Genomic DNA, 26785 nt, shown 5'->3' on the forward strand with positions numbered 1-26785 from the left:
CCAGAAAAATGCAGAAGGTGAAACTAATTTTTGGATAGGGTCAAAGGAAGTGTTCTTGCCTATGACACTTACTACCTAAGTAACCATGGGTAAATCACTCAGAATATCTGCAGCTCAGTTTCCTTATCTCTAAAATCGGAGATGGGATTGGATTAGAAGGGCTCTAAGGTTTCTCCCAGGTCTAGTTGTGTGATCTGATGATGTGAAAGTGTTTTGAAAACCTTAGTGTTATATAAATGCCAAATTATCATCATCATTATCCTCCCACTCTTTTCCATTCTCCTGCCATTACCATTTTCCCAGGTATCAGAGAAAGGTCAAATATACATGGTGTTTTCTTTGGAAATGAGCTGTCCACAGTGGACCACAGAACCACACTGGACAACTCTTCTCTATTTGCTAACCTCAAGCTACTCGGCCCAGCAGCCACGGCGCATCTTTGCCTGCAATTGTTTTGCATTTATAACAAGAGCAATCTCCCCTCTGTCAGCAGAGCACTATTGTTAACAACTATAAATGTATTAAAAACACAAGGGCATTTTCATCTGTGTTTTGTGCATGAGAAATATTGTTGCCTGACAAGCTCCAATTGGCAAGTGAAAAGGGGCCTTATTGAAGGAAACAGCAGTAGCAAACAGTGAGCTAGGCAGAATCATGGTAATTGTCCCTTTAACATTGGCAGCGTGCATTCACTTAATATGACTGCTGCTCCGTCTCTGCCTCATCCAGACCCAGAGGACCTGTTAGACAAGCCGCCAGCCACCTCTCTCTGGGATCAAGCTGTCAATGCAAACTTGCTTTCTTTCTCTTTTTCTGAGCTAAGCTCTACCCCCAGAGCTCGGGTTGCTTTTCCTGAGTGAAAGCTTTAAAAGAACTCCATTCTAAATGATATCACCCGCACTGTACTCTTCAAACTGACAGAACAAAAGAACCAAATTCCACAAGCTGGGTCTGAGTGACTTGTTAGTTGCCTGCCATGATGACTTCCTACATCCGTGGTTTATCAGCGCACGTGGGCAGAGGTTCGGCCTTGCTGAGCCTCATCTCTCACTAGTTTTTAAAAAAATGGGCAGGTGAGATTCTTGGTCAGAGACTTCCCAAAAGGAGGCACCACTCAGGGACTCTAGGAGGGGTATTTATCATCCCGATACATTGCAAGATAGACTTGAGAGCCTAATTTACCTGTAAAGACAGGATGGTTTGGCAACTACTGGAGCTATTTCCCTTCTTAGCCTGCTCTATCTTCAGCCTAGCATGATGATCATGGCCGGCTTTCTTGATGAGTCTTTGTCAGTATCAATTTTACAAGTGATTATCAGCTTTTTTGCCTATCCATTTTCCCTTCCTGACATACCACCTATATAGAGTAATGAGAGTAATTTCATTATGGGAAGGGTTATGACAACAAACTGAGTGTAGTGTGTACTCTGGAGTCAGATACCCTGAATTTGAATTTCACCTCTGATGTTTACTACCTTTGTGACCTTGAGCCAGTCACTTAAACTCCATATGCCTTAGTTTTCTCATTTGTAAAATAAAAGAGTTGCATGACCTTTCAGTTCCTTCCCTGCTTTGGATCTAGGAACCTAATTCTGAGGCATGACGCTGATTGTCTTATGGGAATATGATGCTTTCACCTCTGAGTGCCTGAACTAAATGCTCTGCCCACTAGGAAGAGTGAATGTTGTATCATATTCCATGTAAAAGGTGTGGAATTCTATTTCCACTACCCTTAATTAATAAGCTGGTCTACCCTGTGATACCTTTATTAGCTCATTGATTGAGTTACGGAATCAATCAGTCAATCAGTAGGCATGATGTGTATACAAAATTATTTATACTTTGGGATGTGAACCTCTTTGACTAAGTCATGATGAGAAAAGGAGCTGTTGGCTAACAAAAGAAGCTAAACCACACCTCTGGTATCTTTAAATAGCAGAGGAAGATTAGATAATCACAAGTCCAGAATACTCCAGCCCTGAGGTAGAATATTTCACTTTGGGAATTGAGCAATCTATTTTGAACCAAACTCTTGAATAGGAACTACTCTTGGATAGAAGGTTATCCCTTGAACCCTAATGTGAGTAGTAACTAACTTACCCTCTGAGGACCTCAACTTATGAGTTTAAACACAAGTTGAGTGAGTGGAACCAGAAGAGTTGTTACTTATTTAAAATGCAAACACTTCCAAACTCTTGGGAGAAGAAGGCAGAGAGCAAAACAAAACAAAGCAAAACAAAACAAAAACAAAAACAAAAAAACCCACCCCCTTCCATTGCTTGAGCCTGTAGGAGACAATATATCCAGCTGTGTGCCCAAACATACTAAGGACTCACTGAGGACAAATCCAACCACACAAGGAAAGAAGCTTCAAGTACCATGATCCACTTGTGCCAAAAAAGAATTCTGGTGATAGATTCAAAAGAAGACTGAACAGTAATCAGGAGTTGTGAGTTTCCCCTTTGGTCACACATAGTCCCCGCACATGTCCCTTTTACCATTGCATCTTAATTTTGAGCCCACTTTTACCGTGGATTTGTACATATTTACACAGGATTGTGCTCCATACATCTAGAGTGATGTTTTACAGAAACTTTTCTTACTATGCTTAGTAAAAATCCTTTTCTAAAACACTAATTGAAGCCTGGATTACTGATGTTAATCAGAAGTACACTGGTGGTGGCTCATGAGCTGTGCCGGTGTTAAAAGCCCTGACTTCTCAGGGTTACCTCTAGAACTCTAATGGGAGTGGTAACTAACTTACCTTCTGAGGTCAACCTATGAGTCTGAACATGAATTGGGTGAGTGGTCCCAGAAGAGTTGTTACTCATTTAAAACATTAACACTTCCAAACTGGTTTACTAACACAAAGTGGTTAGTATAAGACCTGTTCCTAGAAAGTGTAGTGGGAAGCTATGTGGAGTTATGGATAGAGAGCCATTCTCAGAATCAGGAAGATTTGGGGTCTAGTACCATCTTTGACACATGATGGCTATGTGACCCTGGGCAAATCTCTTAAGAGTAGGGCTTGTTTCATTCTTTGTATCCCTAGCAACTTGAATAGTGCCCAACAAATAGTAGGTCCTTAATAAATGCTTACTGATTGATTGATATCTCAATGCCCCCAAGAAGTTCACTAAAACTATGAGCTGTAGGGGCCGCTAGGTGGCGCAGTGGATAGAGTATCGGCCCTGGATTCAGGAGAACCTGAGTTCAAATCTGGCCTCAGACACATAACACTTGCTAGCTGTGTGACTCTGGGCAAGTCATTTAATCTCATTGCCTAGCCAAAAAAACAAACAAACAAAAAAACTATAAACTGCAGAGTAGGTATTATCTACTGGTGAGAGGGGATGTCCTTACCAGGATTTCTCTATGCCAACGAAATAACAAGTCCAGTCTCTTCAAAATATTAATAGGCTACAAAAGTCTTAAGGGGGCTAATTTTTATCCTTTAAGTGGCTAAGTATTCCCTTCATCCATATCATCAGCACAGTTGGTTTAGAGCCCCCTGTGATCATGATGTTATGCTAGGCCTTAGAGAGAGATGAGTTGAGGAAATGAATGACATTGTTTTCTAGTAGATGGTCCTGGGTTCAGGTCTTGCCTTTGACACAAATTGGCTATATAATTATGGAAATTAGCAAGTCACTTAGTGTCTCAAGGGCCCAGGCAACTTTCTAGGACTATAAATTATAAAGGTATTAATTGCCCACCAGATTCTTGCACTGGGAATTCTCCCACATCACTGCTAGAGTTCTAGGCTTGGAGTCAGAAAGACCTCAGTTAATTAAAATACTAAACCTGACCCTTAGAGTGTGGAAGTCTGGGCAGGTCAGTTAACCTCTATCTGTCTCAGGTAATTTCTTAGGGCTATCTGCTAAGTGGTAGACTAGTAACAATGTGTTTTATAGAAAGCATTTACACACTGGGAGTCTCCTATGCTGATATAATCAGTTAATTTACTCCCACTGTTATTTAGCACTTCACGTGCTTATGTTTTATGTCCTAAACTTATATGCTGTTTTGAGCTGCCTCAGGAGAGAATAGGTTCACTCTCATTGGAAGCCTGTCATAAGAAGGTGGACGTTCAATTGTCTTGTAAAATACAGTAGAGATTCGTTTTTGGTGTGTGTTGACTATTATTCTATGATTCTCTGATTCTTTCCAGCTAGATCATGAAGTTGCTTGTGGGCAGGGTCTTAGCCTTATTTGATCTGTCACAGTGCCAAACACTGTACTTTGCTCAAAGTAGGTACTTTATAAGTGTATTTTCATCTCAGGGTAGCTACAAGCTCACTGTGGTGATGAGCTAAGTCAATATCTTTAGACAGACAAATGGCACAGTGGATAGAGCATTGGCCCTGGAGTCAGAAAGACCTGAGTTCAAATCCCACATAAGACATTTACTAATTGTATGAGCTTGGGCAAGTCACTTAACTTCAGTTTCCTCAACTGTAAAAGGGGGTTAACAATAGTACCTACCTTCCAGGGTTGTTGTGAGGATAAAATGAGATAATATTTGTAAATGTTACAAATATTACAACATAAAGTAGCCACTAAATAAAAGTGGTTTCCTTCTTTATTTCTTGGTTCCTGAACCATAAATGGTGTTTAACCATTAATTCCATTGGAGTGAATTAACTTGGAAAGGTGATAAATTTTTTAGGTCAACCCATTATAAGGAAAAGGAAATATATGTGAAATAATGGTGAACTTACCAGAATCTTCAAGGGGATTTTGGCTTGAACTGGATAGTTCTGCTAGAAAAAGAGAGAGGGAGGGAAGGAGAGAGCAAGACAGAGAGAGAGAGAGACAGACAGACAGACAGACAGAGAGAGTCAATGAGTCAATTCATTATTTTTTAAAAAAATTGTTAGGATTTCTTCTAACCTCACTTTTTTTTTTAACAGTTAGCCTAGTGGAATTTCCCCCATCCATTTGGTTCTACCTGCTATCTTCAAATCCCAAAAATGGATTTTTAAAGACAATAATTGTAAGGACTGCTGTTTCCATAACACTAAAGTTTTCAAAGTGCCTCCCTCATAACAATAGGTGAATGGTGCAAGTATGATTGTCCTCATTTCACAGATGAGCTTTTGGATGTTGTGAGCCTTGCTCTGGTCATGCAATTAATATATGTCAGAGCTAGGATTTCTACCTAGTTAGCAGAACTCCAGTGCTCTAGAAACAACTAAACGTTTTGTAGATGAGCAATTTTACATAGATATATAGGTATAGCTATATGGATAGAGAAGACAGGGTAGAAAGATAGATAGATAGATAGATGGATGGATGGATGGATGGATGGATGGATGGATGGATGGAAGGATGGATGGATGGATGACTAGATAGATCTCTGTTGAGATCTTGAACAAGGTACATGGTAGATGCTCAGGAAATGCTTGTTGCATTTGAGGTGGTATGTAAAACACTTTTCAAAATAATATTGAGTTGAGGTGGTATCCTAGACCATCATAGATTTTTAGGAATTGATCAATTTGGATGTGGTTTCCAGTGACCTTGATCTTTCATTACTCTCATTAGTTTGTCAATGAAGCACTTAGGAATCATATATGACGTAAAGAAACTCATTATTTGATTACAGTGTTGAATTAACATTTGCTTTGAAAGCCATCATTTCTTATCTTCCACTTCCTGTCCTTTTTATGAGAATTTGGTTGAATGAAATAGACCATGAGAGATCTTATCAGTGGACAAACTAGCAACCACAGAACCTGGATGGAGAAGACATTAGTCCAATGTAGTTTACATTAAAGAGACAGAGGGGTTTGAGTGGCTTGTCAGATCAATAAGAGGAAAACATGTGATGTGTCAGCCAGAAGAACAAATGTGACCTTGGGCTATGTTCATGGAAATATCATTTCCAGAGCAAGGGAGTGGATAATCCTCTATTGCTCTGCCTTGATCAGATTCCATGTGTAGTTGAATTACGGACACCATATTTTAGAAGAGACAATGATAAACTGGTGCTCAGAAGAGGATAGGGCATGCCAATGGAAAGACAACAATCAATCTGGCTAAGAATAAAGGGGTCAGGGGAGGAAAATGGGGATGTTTAGCCTGGAGATGAAAATGACTTTTTAGGAGGTAGTAGTTTTCTGATATTTGAAGAGATGTCAGATGGAAGAGGGTTTAGATTTGATATTTGGCCCCTGACACCAGAACAAGGAACAGCTGATGAGAGTTCAACAAAGTCAGATTTGGTATCAAAACAAGGGAAAGTTCCTTAAAAGTGAGAGGCGTCTAAAAATGGAAGGAGCTCCCTTGGAGATGAGTGAGCTGCCTAATCCTGAATGTCTTCAAGCAGAGTCTGGATGACCAATTGCTGAACATGTAGTAGGTCGGATTTGTGATGAGATAACCCCCACAGATCTCTTCCAGATTGAAGATTTTATGAATCGGTAGTAATGTTTGTGAGGTAAATAATGATAACTGACATTTGCATAGTGCATTAAGTTTTGCATTGCTTCATTGGGTTCTCATAATACCACGGCCAGCATTCACATGGGTATTTATTCTATTCTAAAATCACAAACTTCACCCCTGGTCCTCTCCTTATAGTAAATGTACACCACTAGTCAAAATGGTGGTGTTGGGGGAGGGCAACTAGGTGGCTCAGTGGATAGTGTGCTGACCCTGAAGTCAGGAAGACTCACATTCCTGAATTCAAATCTGGCTTCAGACACTTACCAGCCATGTGGCCAAGTGCAAGTCAATTAACCCTGTCTGCCTCAGTTTCCTCATCTGTAAAATGAGCTGGAGAAGGAAACGGCAAAACACTCTAGTATCTTTACCAAGAAAACCCCAAAGAGGGTCATGAAGAGTTGGACACGACTGAAACAACTGAACAACAGCAACGAAAGTCAAATTGGAAGCTGGGAAAAAGTATGAATGGCTCAACAGCAACTGATCACCATTTCTGAACATCTAGATGAAAGTGTGAATGAAAGTAGTATCAGATCAAGAATGGCTTCATTCTCTGTGGGTGTCAGCAGGCTATGTGTGCTCTGAGATTTGGGGAGATGCACGTTCATAATTGAGCTAAATGAGGATACTAAAGTCAAGGGAAAATACTGGATGGCTAAAGCAGAACTGTAACTCTCACGGGTCAACTCGGGCAGCTAGGTTGTAGAGTGCATAGACAGCAGGAACTGATGCCAGGAAGACCTTGGTTAACAGCTATGTGACCCTGGTCATTTAACATTTCTCAGCCTCAATTTCTTCATCTGTGAAATGGGGATGATAGTACCTACCTCAAAGGCTGTTGTGAGGAGCAAATGAAATAATACAGACATTATAATGTAATATGTATATATATTATATACTCTATAATACATATATTATACATCATTACCTATTATGTTATATAATAATTTTATGCATATTATTATATATTATATGAACAAGCTATTTTCAAACCTTGTGTAGTTAGGACTATATATAACTGCTAGGTATTACAATAAGAATTATTATTATGATAATGATGACGACGATGACCGTGGCAATGATTAGTTGCGAATCACTCCCGGTCATAGACATACTGAAGACCAGAATTCCTCCGGGGTGGCACATATGTTCTTTTCTAGGTGGAATATGATCATCCTTAGAGCACTGTTGTCATGCTTTGCACCCCCAGGGGTCTATCACCATGGCTTCTATTTCCTAGGGACCCTCCTCCAGAGAAGGCACAGGCTAGATTCTGTGGAGGATGGGAGGCTGCCTCTTCTCCCAGCAAGCATCTAAACTCTATTCAGATACAAGGACGCCAGTCTTCAATGCCCACTCAAACTCCCACAGGTGCACACGCACACACTCAGCTGAATTTCTCCAGTCACAAGAATTATTAGTTACAGTTCGGAGCTAAGGGATTTGAGTATTGAAATGTTTTCTATGCCAGAGTAGACTTTCAAGGTGGATTTGCTTTTGTTTCAAGCTCAGGATTGTGAGACTCTTAGTGGTCTCAACAGTGAGTTGTTTTTAAAGTGAAAAAATCACCATTTTGGATAAACCAATATATTTTGATCCGAAACAAGGCCTCTAAGGATTTGTTAGCAGACATTGAACTGAACTGGCTCTTTAAGTATGGGGAGTCCTTTAATTGTCTTTTCTTGTGTCATTTTATCCTGGAAAGAGGATGCCAACGTTAGCAATTCTAACAAACATACCAGCAACAGCTTAAGCAAGGCAGGCAGTTTTCTTCGATCCTTCCTTACTGTGTATGAAGGAGAAAAGTAGCAGCCACCCCATTTGCTGCTCTTCCTTGATAACATTTTATCTTGAGCAAACAGGATGGTGCCAGTTTGGAGGTTGGAGGACTTAGGGTCAGATCTCATCTCTGATACTACCTGAGTGATCTTGGGCTAGCTCCAACCTCCTTGGACTTAATTCTCCTCATTTCTAAAATGAGAGGGTTAGAGGAACTGGCCTCCAAGATCCCCTACAGCTATAAATCAATAATCCTCTGATCTCCCACCTCTGGGCTTTTGCACAGGCAGTCCCCTCTACCTGGAATACATCCACTATTCACTTTCAAACTCTTAGAACACCTGCTTGCCTTCATGACTCTAAGGCCTTCCTTCCCCTATTCCCTTTTCCTGGACATTACTTTGAGTACATTCTGTATACACAATTTGTATATACAATATACTGCCACTAAATCATGAACCCTTTGAGTGTTAGCCTGGTTTCACTTTTGTCTTCGTACCAGTGTTTAGTACTTTTGTCTTTCTTATAATGGGTCCAGATATGTGAGTTTATTGACATAGTGAACTACCAATGGAGAAACCCCCCTCTACCAATGTAGATTGCCCCCGCCCTTCCACTCAGAGTGTTAGAGAGTTGTTTAGGCCACTGATAGACTGTTCATTCACTCACTCTCTATCCACTCTGTTATTCTGCCTTTCCTTTGGCATAAGCTATAGGTGTTTAATAAATGCTCATCAAACAAATGAACTATGGTCATATAGTCTATTTCACCATGAAGAAAGAATAATTTCCTAATCAGGCATCACGCCCCTAGTATACACCCAGGTATCCTCTGGATTCTGGACTCTCATTTAAAAATGTGTTTCCTAGCCCTTCTTACTGTGAATATCATTGACAATGTAAACAGATGCACTGTTTGGCTTTGTTATTCTGAATCCAGACTGACTGAAAGAATAGCTCCAAGGAAGTGTTATTTTTTTCATTCCTCAAAGCTCAGTTATGAGTACTTAATTTTTTTCACTTTGCATTACCGACTGTCATAGCCTTACCAACCAGGTTTTCATTTTTTTTTTATTTTCTGGCTAGAGATATAGATATTTCTTTAGAATCTTCCTCTTTCAAAATATCTGCCATAGAAATAAATATGGCAACAAGTTTAAAATATTCCAGGCATGTTACAAGTTGAATTTCAGCATTTGAGACATTTATCAATTTCCTCAAAATTTTAGAAAAATAAGATCATAGGTTTTGAGCTAGAAGGAAACCTTTGGATCCTCATTCTTTTTCCTCTCTTTCACACATGAAGAAACTGCGGCCCAGTGACTTGTCCAAGGTCACACAGGTTAGAAGAGAGCAGAGGAAGATTTGGAGCCCATGTCATCCAAAACCAAATTTAATCTGCCTTCTTTGTACCAAGGTGCTTCTAGAGCAATGAAATTGCAAGTTTAGGACACTTGGTAGGCAGCTTGAAGGTAATGAATGTTTCCCATAAAACTTGATTCATCCTTTGAAAAATGAGAACAGTTAATAGCTTACTAACTCACTCTTACCCTCAGCAGGCAGGGATAGTCTTCCTTTTTGTGCCTGCAATCTTTGCACTCCTAACGAAGGTGCTGGCACAACATTTTTAGACGTGGAATTGACAGTACTAATACTGAGACCAGCACTTAGGGAACTCAAGTACATGCAGGATTCAGCCAAGGAAATTAAATCATTTCCTAGGAGCTGCTGGCATTTCTAGGAGCTGCTGCTCCCCCTAGAAACAGTAGATGAGAAAGTAGGCTTAAGCCAAATCAGGGCCCAAGAAGCAGGTGTCTGTTTTGAAAACTAGTACACTGTTAGTGGAGTTGCAGATTGGTCCCCTTGTTATGGAAAAGACTTTTGGAAACTATGCAAGAAAAGTCATCCCACTATTCATGTCCCCAAAGAATCGCAAGCCTGAACATAGAGCAAAGGAGGTGAAAGATAGAAAAAAAAAATTCAAGGTCTCATTTATGGTCAAATATTTATAGCATGGCATCACTTATAGTAGAAAAAAAATGAAACATATGGAGTTTCCATCGATTGGAAAATGGCTGAACAAATCATGGCATATGAATGCAATTGAATGCTATGGTATGACAAGAAATTACAACTCTAAACAATCCAGGGAATTATGGGAAGAACTGTATGCACTAATACAGAGTGAAATGAGTGGAACCGCAGCAATCTATGCAAGGATTGTAATAATGTAAACAAAAACAATACTTTTTAAATGCTTAATTCTGATGAATTACAATGACCAATTTCAGTCCTGGAGATCACATTCCCCTAATCTCAGTAGAGAGGTGTTATGTGCCTAAGTCAGATGAGGTCACTGTGTTTGTTGGTCTTATTTACCTCTTTTAACTTTTATTCTTTTATTTAACTTAACCTTTTATTTTGTTTATTTTTTATTTATTTATTTAACTTATTTGACTGTTTCTTAAGAAAGAGCTCAGTTTGTGGGAGTATATAGTGACTGTGATTTCAGCAGTAAAGGGAAAACCCTCAAATCTCCCTTTGCCAATTCAGAGCCGCACCTTCTTTACAACTTACATGCTTGGGGAACTGACCAGAACCCGGAGACATTAAAGAACATTGGCAGAGTCAAAGATAATAAGACTAAGGCAGGATTTGAACTGAGGTCCCCACAGCATGGAGGCCAGATCTCTCTTTTCTACACTAAGCTGCCATTCTGTGTGAATAAAGGACTGCTATATAAAAGCAGAGAGGGTCAACAAAATTCCCATGTATTTTTCAAAATCATACATGATCCCTTGAAAGATTTAAGAACAGAAGTAATTTAAAGGCTGTTGTTGTTCAGTTGTGTTTGACTCTTTGTGACCCCATTTGGTGTTTTCTTGGCCAGGATACTAGAGTGGTTTGCCATTTCCTTCTACAACTCATTTTAGAGATGAGGAAACTGAGGCAAACAGGGTTAAGTGACTTGCCCAAGGTCACACAGCTAATAAGCATCTGAGGCTAGATTTGAACTCAAGAAGATGAATATTCCTGACTTTGGGCCCAGTGTTCTATACCCGAGCTTCCCTAACTTGAAATACCAACTCTCCTATTTCATATTTAAGTCCCTTCACATTATGGTTTCAACCTATCTTTTTAGACAAATTTTATATTGCTCCCCATACACACTCAGTTTTCTAGCCAACTGTCCTATTGGCTATCCCCTATACGTAACATTCAATTTCCTGCCTCACACATCTGCCTTCTAGACAGCCGCCAAGCTGCCCTAACTTAAAAACTATCTGATTATAAATGTCAATAGAGATGTGAAACAGGAAGTTCTCCAAAATTTTTTTTTTTGCCTTCATCATTGAAGATATCTCATATAGATTCCAAAAGAGAAGAATAATTCCCTGTTGTTGATGAATTCCTCCAATTGCTCCATTTTGCAAATGATTTTCTAAGGATTTCTTTAATCCTCAGAACATCATAGAACATTCTAGGTGAGATACATAATCACTTTAAAGAGCTATATCTCACTATCCATATAGGGAAAAGGGGGGTGTGGGATAAAGAGTGCCTATTGTTAAGACTATCATGCTATTTTAAGGACAGCTCAGGGAGATGATCCATCAGGACAAACATCATGGACGGACGCTGCAGATAAACCCCAAAACTGACTCCAAAACTGAATGGGAGAATGAGAGCATGCTCTAGTTAATTTAGGAAATTGTGCAGGGCTTTAATTCCATTTGAATTGATATAACATGCATTTTTAAAGTGCCTACAATTTCTAAGTATTTGAATTTAGAGATAAAACTGAAAAATAGCCTGTCCTCAGGAAGCTTACATTCTACTGTTGGAAAAAATCTATATATGTACACATATCTATAAGTGTATACATAGGGAAAGGAAGGAGTAGCCCTACTGACTTGATGGGATCACTTGGTCAAGTGATGGTGTTTGACATGGCCCTTGAAAGTAGCTAGAAATTCAAATAGGTCAAAGTGAAGTAGGGGAACATTACAGGCGTGGTAGACAGCCTAAGTTTGGCAAGGCATAGAAGGGAATAATGGGAAGGGAATAAGCATTTATGGAGTACCTTCTATGTGCCGGACATTGTGCTAAATACTTTACAAATTTATCTCATTTCACCCTCACAACATTTCTGTGAGGTAGGTGCTACTTTTATCTCCATTTTACAATTGAGGAAACTGAGACAAACAGAGGTTAAGTGATTTTACCCCTGTCTATGCAGTTCATAAGTGAAGCCAGATTTGAACTCAGGTCTTCTGGACTTCAAGAGCTATACCCAGTGGGTCACCTAGCTGTCTAGAGGGCAGATGTGTGGAGGCAGAAGATGAAATGTTACATGGACAGGATAGCAAATAGGGCAGTTTGGCTAGAAAACTAAGTGTGTATGGGGAGTATTATAAAATTTGTCTTAAAAAAAGGTTGGAACCATGATGTGATGGGACATAAATATAAAATAAGAGAGTTGGTATTTCACCCTAGGAGCAATAAAAAGCCACTGAAACATTTTTTGGGGGGGGAGGGGAAGAGAGAAAGAGAAATGTTAACATCAAACATATGCTATTAAGAGTATAAATTTGATAATGGTATGGAGGATTTCTCCCTATAAACTAGTTTGATTCCTACTGCCTTTAAAAACATCCCAGTCTCATTCTTAAAAAAAAACTTTGCTGGAACCTACCGTCACCTCAAGTTATCATTGTTTTTCTTTCCTTTCTCAGCCCAACTCAATGAAAAAAATGAACAAACAAGTGCCTATACTTACTTCTCAGCCCTTTGCAATCTAGAACCCCACCACATTACTCAACTGAAAATACTATCTCCAAAGTTGCCAATCATCTCTTAATTGACAAATACGGTTGTCTTCTATTGGTCTGAATACTTCTCAACAGATCTACTGAATTTGAATCCATTGATTACTCCTATAGTCTCCCCTGCTGGCTTACCATTCATATCTCACCTCCTAAGTGTGGGTTTCATTCCTCAAGGTTTTGTTCTAGGCTTTTACATCTATTGTTCTTCATGCCTGGAATGCTCTTTCTCCTTATCTTCTCTTAGAGTCCTTGCCTTCCTTCAAGACTCATCTTAAACCTCACTCTCTTCAGAAAGCTTTTCTTTGTTTCCACATCTGCTAGCCCAGGGGTAGGGAACCTGCAGCCCTCTAGGTCCTCAAGTGCAGCCCTTTGACTGAATCCAAACTTCACAGAACCACCACCTGTGTGCTAGATTCTCACAGCTACCGCCTTCCCCTGTATCTCCCATGTTGGTTGTTGTTCATTATTGAAAAGGACCAAAATGCCATCACTATGTTAAAGTCAAGTTACAGTGTGTCCAACTGTGGCTGATCAGACCAATATGAGTTTGGAATGTTCTACCACAGGTCGGGTGCAAATAATCCAGGTGAACATTTGGGGCGGATCCTCTAAATTTGTGCATCTCACGTTTCTTTTGAGCTACTTCAATTCTGCTTTGCTTATAGAGCACAGAGCCTTCTCTGATGAGGGCATGCCATGCTGGGTGGTCCTGTGCCAGTGTCTCCCATGACACACAATCAATTCCAAAGTTCTTAAGAGAGACCTTGAGAGTGTCCTTGTATCATTTTTTCTGACCACCATGTGAGCTCTTGCCCTGTGTGAGTTCTCCATAAAATAACATTTTAGGCAAGTGTACATTTGGCATTCAAACAACATGGTCATCCCATTGGAGTTACGCTCTCTGCAGTAGAGTTTGAATGCTTGGCAGTTTAGTTCCAGAAAGGGCCTCACTGTCTGGTATCTTATCCTGTCAGGTGGTCTTCAGAATCTTCCTAAGACAATTAAAATGGAAGTGATTTAGTTTCCTGGCATGACACTGGTATACTGAGCCTTCCCCTGTATCTTCCATGTACCTATTTGTTTACATACCAACACACTCATTATGATGTAAAGTCTTTGAGAACAGGAATAGGCTTTTCCATTTTTTTAAAAATCTCAAGTGCTTATATAGTGCCTAAGGAATGATTGATTGAAATTATCAATAAATGAGAGGGGAAAGAGACTGGATGACCTATGCAAGCATCTGTATAAGTAAGAGAAGCAGCATAAATCATACCATTAAAAAAAGTGTAATTGGAAAAAGCAAACTAGTCTCATGTACTCCATTGATAACCATTTGATATAAAGAATGGGTGGATTTCCACAAAGAATTTATGGGAGTAAACAGACAATAGGCGCATGAAATGAGATACCTTGCAAAGTGTATCATTAAAGGGAACGTCACAGATGAAATGGATGAGGTCACAGCTCCATTTGTCCCTCAAATGTAATTGATAATCAGTTGGCCACCAAATACAATTTAATCTGGTATTAAATCTTTCTTTTTCCCTTTTAATCATAGGTAGTGTTCACCAAAACCTTAGGAAAGATCCTCTAACTTTAAGCTTTTTTTCATATGGAATAATTTACATAGACAAAACAATGAGGGCTGTTGGGGAGGAGATAGAGAAGTCTGGAAAGTAAGGAGTGAATCACAGCCAGGAAGCCCTATGAAATGGTGGTCCAAGGCATTCACCAATCGAAAAAGAGGGCCAATGGATTTAGGCATTTTTGGCAGTCTGGGGAAAGACAGCAGACTCAAATATTTTTCTGAGTCAATATTGGTTGCCTATTTTTCTGAAGCTTATTTCAAAGTTCCCTCTTTCTTCAAGCCTTATTAATGCAAAATTGGGTGCCATTGTACCCATCAGAGCTGGTAACTTGTTCTTCTCTTAACCAGAGAAAAATACATTTACTTGGGTAGACTACCCTAATTACATAGGAAACTACCCTATGTAATTCAAATACAAAATTGTCTGGTGGAATGACAGTGTGTTGTGTAGAGAACTCTGACCTGATGTACACTTACTAGAATTTCATTTGGTCAAAACTTGGAGAGTGATGAGCTTTGGTAATACGGTGTTTTGTCTGATGGTTGGCTATGGAAAGATGAGGTGAGTGTAAAATACAGATGTCTTGGCCAGATGTGTTGGGAAAGAGTTTGAGAGGAGGACTCTCTAGTGAGGTAGTAAACCAAGCCTCTGACAGGAGTAAAGGGGAGGTGAGGTTTTATTCCAAGAAAAAAAAAAAAAAAAAAGCCAAAAAGCCGTACCCCAGGCTTAGCCTAGATACTAGTTTTCAAAGACAGCGAGGTTGCAGAGAGGGATAATGGCTTCTGGGGCTTAGGTTGATCGGCTTGTTTCTGGGTTATTCTCCTGGTCAGGCAGCTAGGAGTTCTTCTAATTGTAAAATGGAAGAATCTGTTTTATCTTTCTCCTGCTTCTTAAGGCTAATCCCTCGCTAGACTGTATTGTTTCCCTGTGTCTTTTGTCTTGGGGAGAAAGGAGACAATCTCGGGCTCATGAACATCTTGTTAAGGTCTGTTGAGGCTTAGGGGGGTGTGACACAATTTTCTTGCTGAGTCTTTTTATTGAGGATTCTTTTTTCAGCTGGCTTGTCTTGGAGGTCTTTGAAATGTCTCCTAGTAAGCAATGATTTTCATTTCCCTTTGTTCCCTTCCAGATCTGGGCTGGGTTTTGCTCCATGCTCTTTGGGGGTCTATTTCAGGCATCATGGGAGCTGGCTGCCTCACTTTCAGAGTAGTTGGGGAGGAGGGGAAGAGCCCGGGGGGAGCTGTCTGTCCCAGGGCTGAGTGCCTTAACTTGCATTTCCCATCCCCCAACCACATCCTGACCTCCTTCCCCCTCCTTTCCCCCCACTCTGTTGCTTGAAGCGGGCCTACTTTGGGGCTTGCAGTTTGCAGGATTTTGCAGGCAGCCATCTAAGGAAAGGTTGAAAGGCATGTCTGGGATGTTGCAGAAGCATTTCCATAAAAAGCCCTGAACTTCAGCAACAGAATGACAACACTGAAAATCTTACAATTTCCTGGAGAAAGAAGGGGAGAGATGAGATCTCTCACCTCTGGAGAAAATGCCTTATCGTGATCTCTAGTCCTTTATACTGGGTTCAACAGCAGGTGAGGGTCACCTGCTAATGGCTTTTGCTCTCGATCTGCAAATTGGTTCATCCCCCAGCCCAGTCTCCTTTTTAATCTCCCCTGCAAGTAATTTGACTCTTTGAAGGATTTTAATTCCCTTCCCCAGACTTTGCATACTCAATCAACAGATATTTACTAAGCACATACTACTGTCAGATACTGGGCTAGGCTCTGGGGATACAAGAAAAAAAATGTTAACAGTCCCTGCGCTCAAGGAGTTTACACTCTAATGGGGAAGATAGAATGTATACATAATAATAATAATTATTATAATAATAGCTAGCATTTGCATAGTGCCAACTGTGTGCCATGCTCTGTGCTAAGTGCTTTAAAAATACTATCTCATTTGATCCTCAAAACAACTCTTGAAGTAGGCACTATTATTAACCCTGATTTACGGAAGAGGAAACTGAGGCAAATTGGAGTTAACTGATTTTCCCAGGGTCACATAGCCAATAAGTATCTGAGGTTGGTCAAGTCTTCCTGACTCTCTATCCACTCCATCCTGCCATCTTGTTCTTGTTTTTCAGTCCTTTCAGTTGTGTCCAACTCTTCATGACCCATTTGGATTTCCTTAACAAAGATTTTGGAGTGGTTTGCCTTTTCCTTCTCTAGCTCATTTTATAGACAAGGAAACTGAGGCAAAGGGGGTGAAGTGACTTGCCCAGGGTTGTACAGCCAGCAAATGTCTGAGGACAGATTTGTACTTGGGAAGATGAGTCTTCCTGACTCCAGGCTGGGTGCTCTATCCACTGTGCCACTTAACTGCCCAATAAATGTACGCAAGTAAGTATATGTAAAATAAATCCAATGTCATGGAGGGAATGGGGGTAACTAGCAGCAGGAAATGAACAGAAAGGAACAGACCATAAAATCATAGATTTGCAGTTAGAAGAGTTTTAAAGGTCTTTTAATCCTGCCCCTGCCTTTTTATTAAAACAAAAACTGAAGGGGGTGGCATAATAAAGCTATAAATAATTAATTGCTAATTTATTTAGGGGGTCTTGGATTGGGTTACAAACTTCTACTTAACACAGAGGCTGTGTGATCCTGGACAAGTCACTTTAACCGTCAATGCTATGGGCAACTCTTTCTCATCTCCTTCCCTGTAGTTTTAGAGCTGGAAGGGACTTTAAAAGCCCCTGAGTCCAATCTCCTCTTTTACAGTTGGGGAAATCAAGGCACAGCGAAGGCAAGTGACTTGGACCAACTAGTCCAAGTCAGGATTTGAACGCAGGTCTTCTGGACTCCAAGTCCAGCACTTTATCCATTCAACAGACAGAGGGCTGGGCTTGGATTCAGGAAAACCTGGATTTGAGTCCTATATTCAAAACTTATTAGCAACTATGTGACTCTGAGTAAGTTATCTCACTTCTGTGAGACTTGGTTTCCATACCTGTAAAATGAGGACAAGAGTAGCATCTACCTGAGAGAGTGTTTTTAAGGCTGCAAAGAGATCAGGCATACACAATACTTCGTAAATATACTCACACATGTGTGGAGGTTCTCACTAGGATTGGGAAATGAAATTCTGGTGATCTGTACAAACTCACTCCAGCAAAGACCCGATATGTTCAAGAAAGAATGTCCAGCTTCATGGGGGAGGGGAGGAAACACCACTGTTTCTTAGACCACTGAGGTGTAGACTTTTCCTATTTAACTCTTTGCTTTTAGTCTTTTGACCACTTCTTTGAGTAATTTATGTGGATTATAATTAATGTAAATCATATAAGATCATCAAAGGGGGCATTTATTTGCAACTGAAATATCAATTAAGATAACATGTACCCTAATACTATAATCAAATGCATCTGGTGGATAATATAAAGGTTTGGTTTTTTTTTAATGCTATGAAAGCTATAGAAGCATGCTAACAAATCAATTTGATCAATATATGGGATGTAAAAAAAGGGAGAAGACAAGATTGACTGATGAATAAGAAGGAGCTGACACCAATAGGTTGGCAGCCAGTTACAAGTCTCTTTAGGGCAAATGCAATTAACTTAGAATAATAGACTCAAATTTGATGGTTAGAAATGCACTTTTATTAAAAATCACTGGCTGAATCATTATGCACTCTTATGAATAAAATGGTACTGATATTCTGTGCATGTGTGTGCACGCATATATAAACAGACATAGATCTACCCATATGTCTATCTATATATACATACATATACATGCATCCATGTCTCATCTTCATATGTACTGTGCACAATGAGTCAGAAGGTAAAAGTGGATGTCAGAATAAGATTCTTTTAAAAGGAAATTCATTCACAAATGGTCTGTAGGACTATAAATTCTGAATATTCTCCCAAATTACAAATATAAAAATCATGCTACTTATCAGGTACTATTAGACATAAAGTCAGTGAGCCCTGGTCCCAGAACTGCTGGTCCTTTTGGGATTTGAAATTGCAATCAGGGATTTACAGATTTCATTTTGAAGAGGAGAAGTCATTACTAGAAACCTAAGCTCATTTCCTCTCCTTTAATAGCTGTTTTAAATCATTCATTTAGAAAATACATTAACTATTTAGTGTACTTGCGATGCATTTCTCTGAGCATCAAGGAGGCATTTTTTTTTGTAATCCCTTTTAAAATTATTTCAAAAAAGCAGGTTAGAATTAGCAAACAGATGCCTAGTAATTTTTATTGATATTGTGCTTCATCTGGGTATATTTTGTTTCTTCTTGTTGTTATTTAAAACAATTATGCATGCATATATATGTGTATATATTATAATTTTAAAAGATACAGAAAACAACATCAAATGAGAATGCTTTTTTTTTTTACTTAATTTGATAATAGTGGCCAATAAATGTTTTAAAATCCACCTGAAGTCTCAGTTCTAGATACTCTGCAAACAAATCTGTTTTGGATAGGAAATAAAAATAGAAAATGACAAAATGCTCTTTTACTGAAAATGGTGGAGAAATGGCATTTTACTATGATATCCTTTGAAAGATATTAATAAATGAAATGGAAAATAACAGATTCCTTGGGATTTAGGACATTTCAAATTGACTTCCACCTAATGACAATTAGCAAGAGACAGAAATATGGTGGAAAGTGTGGGGAGTTGGGTTCAAATCCTGGCTCCGCTTCTTTTTATCTATGAGAGCCTTAGGAAATCATCTCACTTTGGCTTCATCATCCGTAAAATGAGTGTTTTGGATAAGATGAGCTCTAAGGTCCCTTCTAATTATAAATCTATGAGAGTTATCAGTGTGTGCTAACAAGAGCACTGACCTGAGTATCATCTACTACCTTGGACTTCATTCTGAGTCTCAGTTTGCTTATCTGTAAAATGAAAAGATCGGACTATATTATCTCTAAGGTTCCTTCCAGCAGCTAGATGGCATAGTGGATAGAGTGATGAACCAGGAGTTAGGAAGATCTGAGTTGGAATCTTGCCACAGAAACTTACTAGCTGTGTGATCCTGGGTAAGTCCCTTAACCTCTATGTGCCTCAATTTCCTTATCTGGAAAATGAAAGGTTTGGCCTGTTAGATTCCTCCTACCTTTAAATCTATAATTCTATAAACATGAATCTGGAGGTGATAAAGGAGAAAATATGGGACCTCTAAACAGTAACTTTGATGTTTCCCTGGAAAATTTTGCAGGCAGTATTTTGTACAACACTTTGAAACTCACTTCACAACTGGTAAATCCAATAAGTAAGGTGAATTTTCAATTTTCACAGATACTATTTGCCTGTAATGTTTTTATTACAACATGTCCACATGACTGGCCGAATACGTAATTCTGTAATGCAAAACTGGAGATATTTTTGTTCATGTTTCTGATTTAAGGTATTTCTAACATATGCTTAAATTATCTTTAGTTATTGGCTTAACTGTGTAGATAATTTTAAACGCAGAAAGAAAAAAATCTTCAGGAAATGAGTCATCGAATGTCAAATTTGTAGGGGACCTTAAAAATGATCTAGTCCATTCCTTTCATTTTACGGAACTGGCTATAGGGTGGGGGTGGGTAGTGGGAAGTGGCTGGTCTGAGGCTGCATGGCAAGCTAGCAGCAGACGTGGAATTAAAGCCAGGATCTCTGGACTGCCAGACCCAGCTCTCTCCTCCATACCAGCTTCCTTGTAATTACCTCCAAATTGTCATTCTTCACAAGAACATCATGAGGGCTGGCAATTCAAAATCTGTCTGTCACACTTCAATGGATTTTTAATGTCGTCTGGTGGCATTAAGATATGCATATTCCCAAAAAGCTCTGCCATTACAAATTCAGGAAAATGCAATTCATTCATTCATTCATTCATTCATTCATTCATTCATTCATTCATTCATCCAATAGGCATTTATTAAGTGCCTACTATTTGCCAGGCAATGTGCTGGGGGATACTGAGTAAAAATAATATAGTCCCTATCCTCAAAGTGCTTACCTGCTATGGAGCAGAAATAGCCCATAGAGAAGTCAATATACAATATATACTAAGAAAATGTAGGGTAATAGAGGTGGGGAGTGGGGGCTTCACTAGAAACTAGGGGGATAATTATCATCTTCTTGTAGGAGGCGGCCCCTTGAAGGGTTCTCTGTGGAGATCCTGTATAGTCAAAGTGAGGAAAGAGTACTTTCTAGACGGCAAAGGAACAGAGAGAGGAGATAGAAGGGTGCATACAAGGGGTCCCCCAAGCCTCAGTACAGTTTTAAGTTTTAATATGCTTATCAAACTGTACTAAGATTTGGGGGACCCTCTGTATTAGGGAGTACAATTTAACCAGGACAGAGAGTGCCTGAAAGGGACTAATGTGCTATAAGGGAGGAGAGATGGGATGGAGCCAGGTCGTGAAGGCTTTAAATGCCAAATGGAGGAATCTATGTTATTGTTGTTGTTCAGTCTTTGCGACAAAGATATCAGAGTTGTTTGCCATTTCCCTCTCCAAGAGGCATCTGTATTTTAGGCTAAAGGCAACAGGGAGTCTCTGGAGCTTTTAACAGGGGAGAGCCATTGGCAGACCCTCTTGCTGTCTCTCATGGAGTTTGTGTGGTCATGGCCTAAGGCAGAGGAAACATCAGCTATATTCTTAAAAACCAAATAAACAAAAACAAAATGTCCAAGTTTTATATATGTTTTTGAGGATTGCACTTTCTCCCTTTAATGGTACCCTCTCAAGTGTCCAAGTTGGTGTTATGCATATCAAGGTAGCTCAGAACTTATCCAAGGAAGAAATGTAGTTATTTCAAATTGGCATTTCAGGATTTGAAATATTTTGTCTGGCTAGTTTTTTTTTTTCCAATCAGGGTTAAGTAACTTGCCCAAGGTCACACAGCTACTAAATGTCTGAGGCTAGATCTGAACTCAGGTCACCCTGAGTTCAGGACTGGTGCTCTATCCACTGTGCCATCTTGTTGCCTCCAGTTATCCATCAATTTTAGGTGTTTAACAATGAAATTCTAAAGATGCAAGATGAAATAATTCCAATGAGGAGGAAAAATGCATATTATCTGAAGAGACTGATGTGGATACACAGGGAACTCACCAACCAACAGATTTAAGAAAGATCTATCTTTAGGAGATGGAAGCAAGGCTAAGTTCCAGAAGATATATACAAAAGCATGGCACAGTACTATAAGCATAGTGTTGGGTGCTAAAGCTCAAGGTAAGCTGAGAGTAGTGAAGAAAGTGAAGGACAAGAAAGAAAACTTTATTAGCTCTTTGGCAAAGAGAAGAAAATCAAAGAAAGGCTAGTACTATCGCCTGGAGTGGATAGCGTGACAGTAATTGATAACAGAAAGATAGCACAACTGCTCAATTCATATATTGCTTCTGTTTTTTATGCCAAGGACAACGACCTTTGGACTAGAAAGAATAGAGAATAAATGGATAATAGGGATCTGATACCCTATAAAATAAGTAAGGAGATAGTAAAAGAATAACTACCTGCCCTCGATAAATTTAAGTCACCCTTGGGCACTGAAAAAACTGCCAGATGTGAATGCTAAGACAATGTCAGTGATATGGGAAAGATCTTGGACCATGAAATAGTGACTAAAGGACTGGAAAAAGAAACATGTCTGGATTTAAAAAAAAAAGACAAGAAATGAAAGAAAGAATAGAATCTGAAAGCTTAGGACCAGTGAGCTTTGCTTCAATTCTTGGTGAAATTCTACAATGAGTTATTCAAACTCTGGACATAAATATCTAGAAAATGAAGTGGCCAAGTTGTCAATAAGCATTTATTAATTATGTTCCAGGTGCTGCATTAAGCACAGAGGATTAAAAGAAAGGCAACAAAAGCTTGCATGCTAATGGGAGAGGTATGATGGAAATGGCTAGGAACATTTAATCTATTGACAGAGTGACCATGACAGTGAACCAGGGTGGCTTCGACCAGAATAGGTTCTGCCAGACTAACCTTATTTCTTTTTGGTCAGGGTTATTAAGTAGATAGATCAGGGGAATACTGTAGACATAGTGTTCCTAGATTTTACAAAGCATTTGATAAAGTACTTCCTGCTATTGTGAAAAAGATGAAAGCATATAAGTTAGATGATAGCACAATTCAGTGGATTCTGAATTACTTTTTAGTTTCAAAGAATAGTGTTTAGTTGTTCACTATCAGTTTGGAAGGAGCATGAGGATCTGTGCCTGGCCCTTCACCATTCAGCATTTTTATCAATGACTTAGATAAAGGCATGATGGCAAGCTTATTAAATTTGCAGATGATCTAAATCCAGAATGGAGTGCTAACACACTGGGTGGCAGTCAGCTTCAAGGTTCAAGAAAGACCTTGACAGACAAGAACATTGGACTGAATCAAATATGGATGAAATGCAGTAAGAACATTATAGGAGAGGCATGGTTATGTAATACTTTACATAAAGAAGATTGAAGATTTTTTTAGTGGATTATAAGGTCAATATGAGTAATAGAGGTGTTAAACACCTCCCTCCCAGCCCCAAAATAAAATCCATCTAGGGCTATATTAAGAGAGACAGAATTTCCAAGAATAAGAAGGTAACAGTTCACTTGTATTCTGCCCTGAACAAACTGTCTCTGAAGTATTTTGTTCAGTTCTGGGCAACACAATTTAGGAAGGAAATTGATAAGCTGGAGAGAGTCCAGAGGAGGGTAACCAATGTGGTGAAGGAATCTAAGGCCATGGTACATGAAAATCTCTTGAAAGAGTTGAGGATACTCAGCCTGAAGAAGAGGAGATCTGTAAGTGACATGATAGTTATCTCTAAATATTTGATGTAGAAGAGGGATTCCACTCAATCTGTCTGGCTCTGAAGGACAAAAACAGGAACAATGGGTAGAAGTTGCAATTTTGGCATGGTGTCAAGATATCTTCTTAACATTGAAAGCTGCCCAATATTAAAACAAGTCCAATTGGAATTGGGAGGCAATACATTTCCCTTTATTTGGAGACTATTAGGTAGAGACTGGATCCTTGACGGGAACAGTACAGTAGGCACAACTTTTTGTCTATGACCTGGACCATGTGGCTGCTGAGGTAACTTCTGACTTTGAAACTCTCTTATTCTGTCCTCCTCTATTAGCATGAATAGTAATGATGGCTACCATGTTTATAGCACCATAAGGTTGGCAAAGTACTTTATATATTTTAGATTAGGATCTTATAAAAATGCTGTAAGGTAGGCAGTCTCATTTTGCAGATGAGAAAACTGATGTTTAGAAAACTGAGGTGACTGGCCAATGATAACACAGCTGGGAAGTGTGGGAACCCAGGTCTTCTTGATTCCAAGTCCAGTATTTTAAGCAACTATCAGGGCTTAACTGCCACAATTTTACCATTTACCTGTTTTCTTTGACAACAAACATCCCTTCTGTAATCCAAGTCCCTATGTGGGCTTTATTACACTTCTAATAACTGGAGGTGATGTTGGTACAGTGGAAAGAGCATTGGATCTCCAGTTAGAAAACCTGGTACTAATCCTGCCTCTGATGCTTGACCTTGAGCAAGTCACTCCCTAGGTCTCAATGTCTTCATCCATAAAATAAAGGATTTGGACAAATGGATTCTAAAGCACCTTCAGTGTCTAGATCAGGAGTTCTTAACTTGGGGTCCATGAATACATTTTAACATATTCAAATATATCCTACTATAATTTGAATATATTTGCATATATTTTACTATAATTGGTTTTCTTTGTAATCCTATGTATTTTATTGTGTGCATTAAAAACATTCTTCTGAGAAGGGTCTCATGGGCTTCACTAGACTGCCAAAGGGGACCATGATTCAAAAGAGGGCAAAAACCCCCCTCTCTGGATCTATGATCCTATAATCTCTTCATTCACAAAAACGTTAATAAGATTTACTTCTCTATCTTAAATGATCTGTGATTTCATAAGTATACTGATTCCTTCTCTTCATTCCTATAAAACTTGGAAGGGGTTTGATGAGATATTAGTGGCCATGTAGTGCCCAACCCCTAATTATAAAAAGAGAGGAAACTCAGCCCCAGAGAGGTTAAGTAATTTCCCCAGGGTCACATAGATAGTAAATTGCAGAGTCAAGATTTGAACCCAAGTCTTGTAAGACTTTTCTGTGGTTTGAAAAATCATCACTCTATAGGCAGCCTAAGGAAGAACATTTCTAAACCGAGTTTGGCTGCTCTCACAATAATAAGAATAACTAACGTTTATATAGTGCTTACTGTATGTCAGGCACTGTGCTAAATGTTTCCAATTTTTTATATCTTTTGATCCTCACAACAACCCTGGGAAAGAGGTGCTATTGTTATCTTCATTTTACTGATGAGGAAACTGAGGCTAACAAAATGACTTGCCCAGGGTCACACAGCTAGTAAATGTATGAGGCCAGATTTGGACTCAGACCTTCCCAACTCCAAGCCTGGCACTTTAGCCATTGTACCACCTAGTTGCCCCAGGTAGTTGTCCATCACCACTGTCATTTAAACTCTTCCCCAATTGCCTTATTTGTAAAATGGGGATAATAATATCTATTTCGCTGGGTTGCAGTGAGAATCAAATGAGACAATGTTTATAAAATCACTTTGCAAACCATGGAGAGCTAAATACATGTGAGTTATTATTTTAGCTAAATATTATAAAGTTGGCCAGGAGGGATGTGTGACATCACATGATTCAATGTTCTGGTTTTACAGGTATGAAAACAGAGGCTATTGGGGAAAATGGCTCAATTGTATGCCTGTTCCTTTCTCCTTTGTTTAAATCCTATATAACATATAACTCACAGAGGTTTGGGGGAGCAGGTCACCTATTTAATCTCTATCTCCCTTTTGCTGGATGACATAATATAATTTTTTGTAAAACCTTTTTCAGTTTTGGGTTTTGTTCTTGACTAACAGGTTCATGACCCTGGATAGGAATAAAAAAAAATGCAACTTTATTTTCATTTACCTCTAATTGAAATTTAGATTTTATTATGAATTATGAATTTATAAATGAATTTATAATTGTATGAATGAATTTATAAAATGTAATTCTGGGAATAGTCTATAGGCTTCACCAGACCTGTCCATCACACACACACACAATTCACATTCATGTAAAAGTTAAGAACTCCAGCAGAAAAGAAATCAATAGCAATATCTCAAGCTCTGAGATCTCTTGGAAAGTTTTGTCTTTTGCCAAGTTTTGCAACAATAATTTCTTGGTTCTTGGTATTTTTTTTTCATGTTCAACCAAAATACTTTTTGTGTGCTTCAGTGGGATTGATCCTATTTCACTGTGGATATGAATGACCTTTGATACCTATGGCCCTTTAATATTGATAACAGTCATTGAAATATGCTCTTTAAGAAATGCCACTTTCACTCTTTTCTTGGAGTTCTAGTCATTCTTAAAAACCATGTAATTAAAAACACAACAAAAGAGAGAAATGAAACTCACATGGACGGTATGAAATCTAGCACAAGTGGTCCACCAATTAAAGGGGAAGAAACAAGTTCAATTCATTTTCATTTTATCAAGGTCAGATGGTCTATTAGCCTAGTATTAATAGAAACACATGGACCTGATCAGTGCTTCCAAGAGAGTTAAGCGGAGGACTGGAAAGTTTTACTGGGCCTGGAGTCAGGGAGATTTTAGTTCAAATACAGACATTTGCTAACTATGTATCATGTATGTGTATATATGGCAGCTAGGCGGTGCAGTGGATAGAGCACTGGACTTGAAGTCAGAAAAATTCATCTTCATGAGTTCAAATCTGGCCTCAGACACTTAGCTGTGTGACCCTGGGCAAGTCACTTAACCCTGCTTGCCTCAGTTTCTCTTCTGTAAAATGAGCTGGAGAAGGAAATGGCAAACCACTCTAATATCATTGCCAAGAAAACCCAAAATGGGGTCACAAGGAAGTGGAGATGACTGAGATAACAGCAACAGCAACAACAATGTGTGTATATATAATGTAATCTGATATAATATAATATAATATAATATAACATAATATAATATAACATAACATAACATAACATAACATAACATTAACATAACATAACATAACATAACATAACATAACATAACATAACATAACATAACATAACATAA

The 26785-nt window shown here is 38.9% G+C and overlaps 1 protein-coding gene across 2 annotated transcripts in view; it reads right to left on the reverse strand.

The window, feature by feature from the left end:
• MDFIC2 (MyoD family inhibitor domain containing 2) overlaps positions 1-26785 on the reverse strand; it is a 158748-nt gene that overhangs the window by 58478 nt on the left and 73485 nt on the right. The window contains exon 2 of one of the 2 annotated variants that reach the window (XM_027863751.1): positions 4722-4760. The exons of the other annotated variant lie outside the window; for it this stretch is intronic. Within the exon in view, the coding sequence (XP_027719552.1) occupies positions 4722-4760 (39 nt within the window). The remainder of the gene's footprint in view (positions 1-4721; positions 4761-26785) is intronic. 2 annotated transcript variants of the gene reach the window in all.

The sequence above is a fragment of the Vombatus ursinus genome, unplaced genomic scaffold (genome assembly GCF_900497805.2).
Source record: "Vombatus ursinus unplaced genomic scaffold, bare-nosed wombat genome assembly UNPS02014773.1, whole genome shotgun sequence".
NCBI classification, from domain to species: Eukaryota; Metazoa; Chordata; class Mammalia; order Diprotodontia; family Vombatidae; genus Vombatus; species Vombatus ursinus.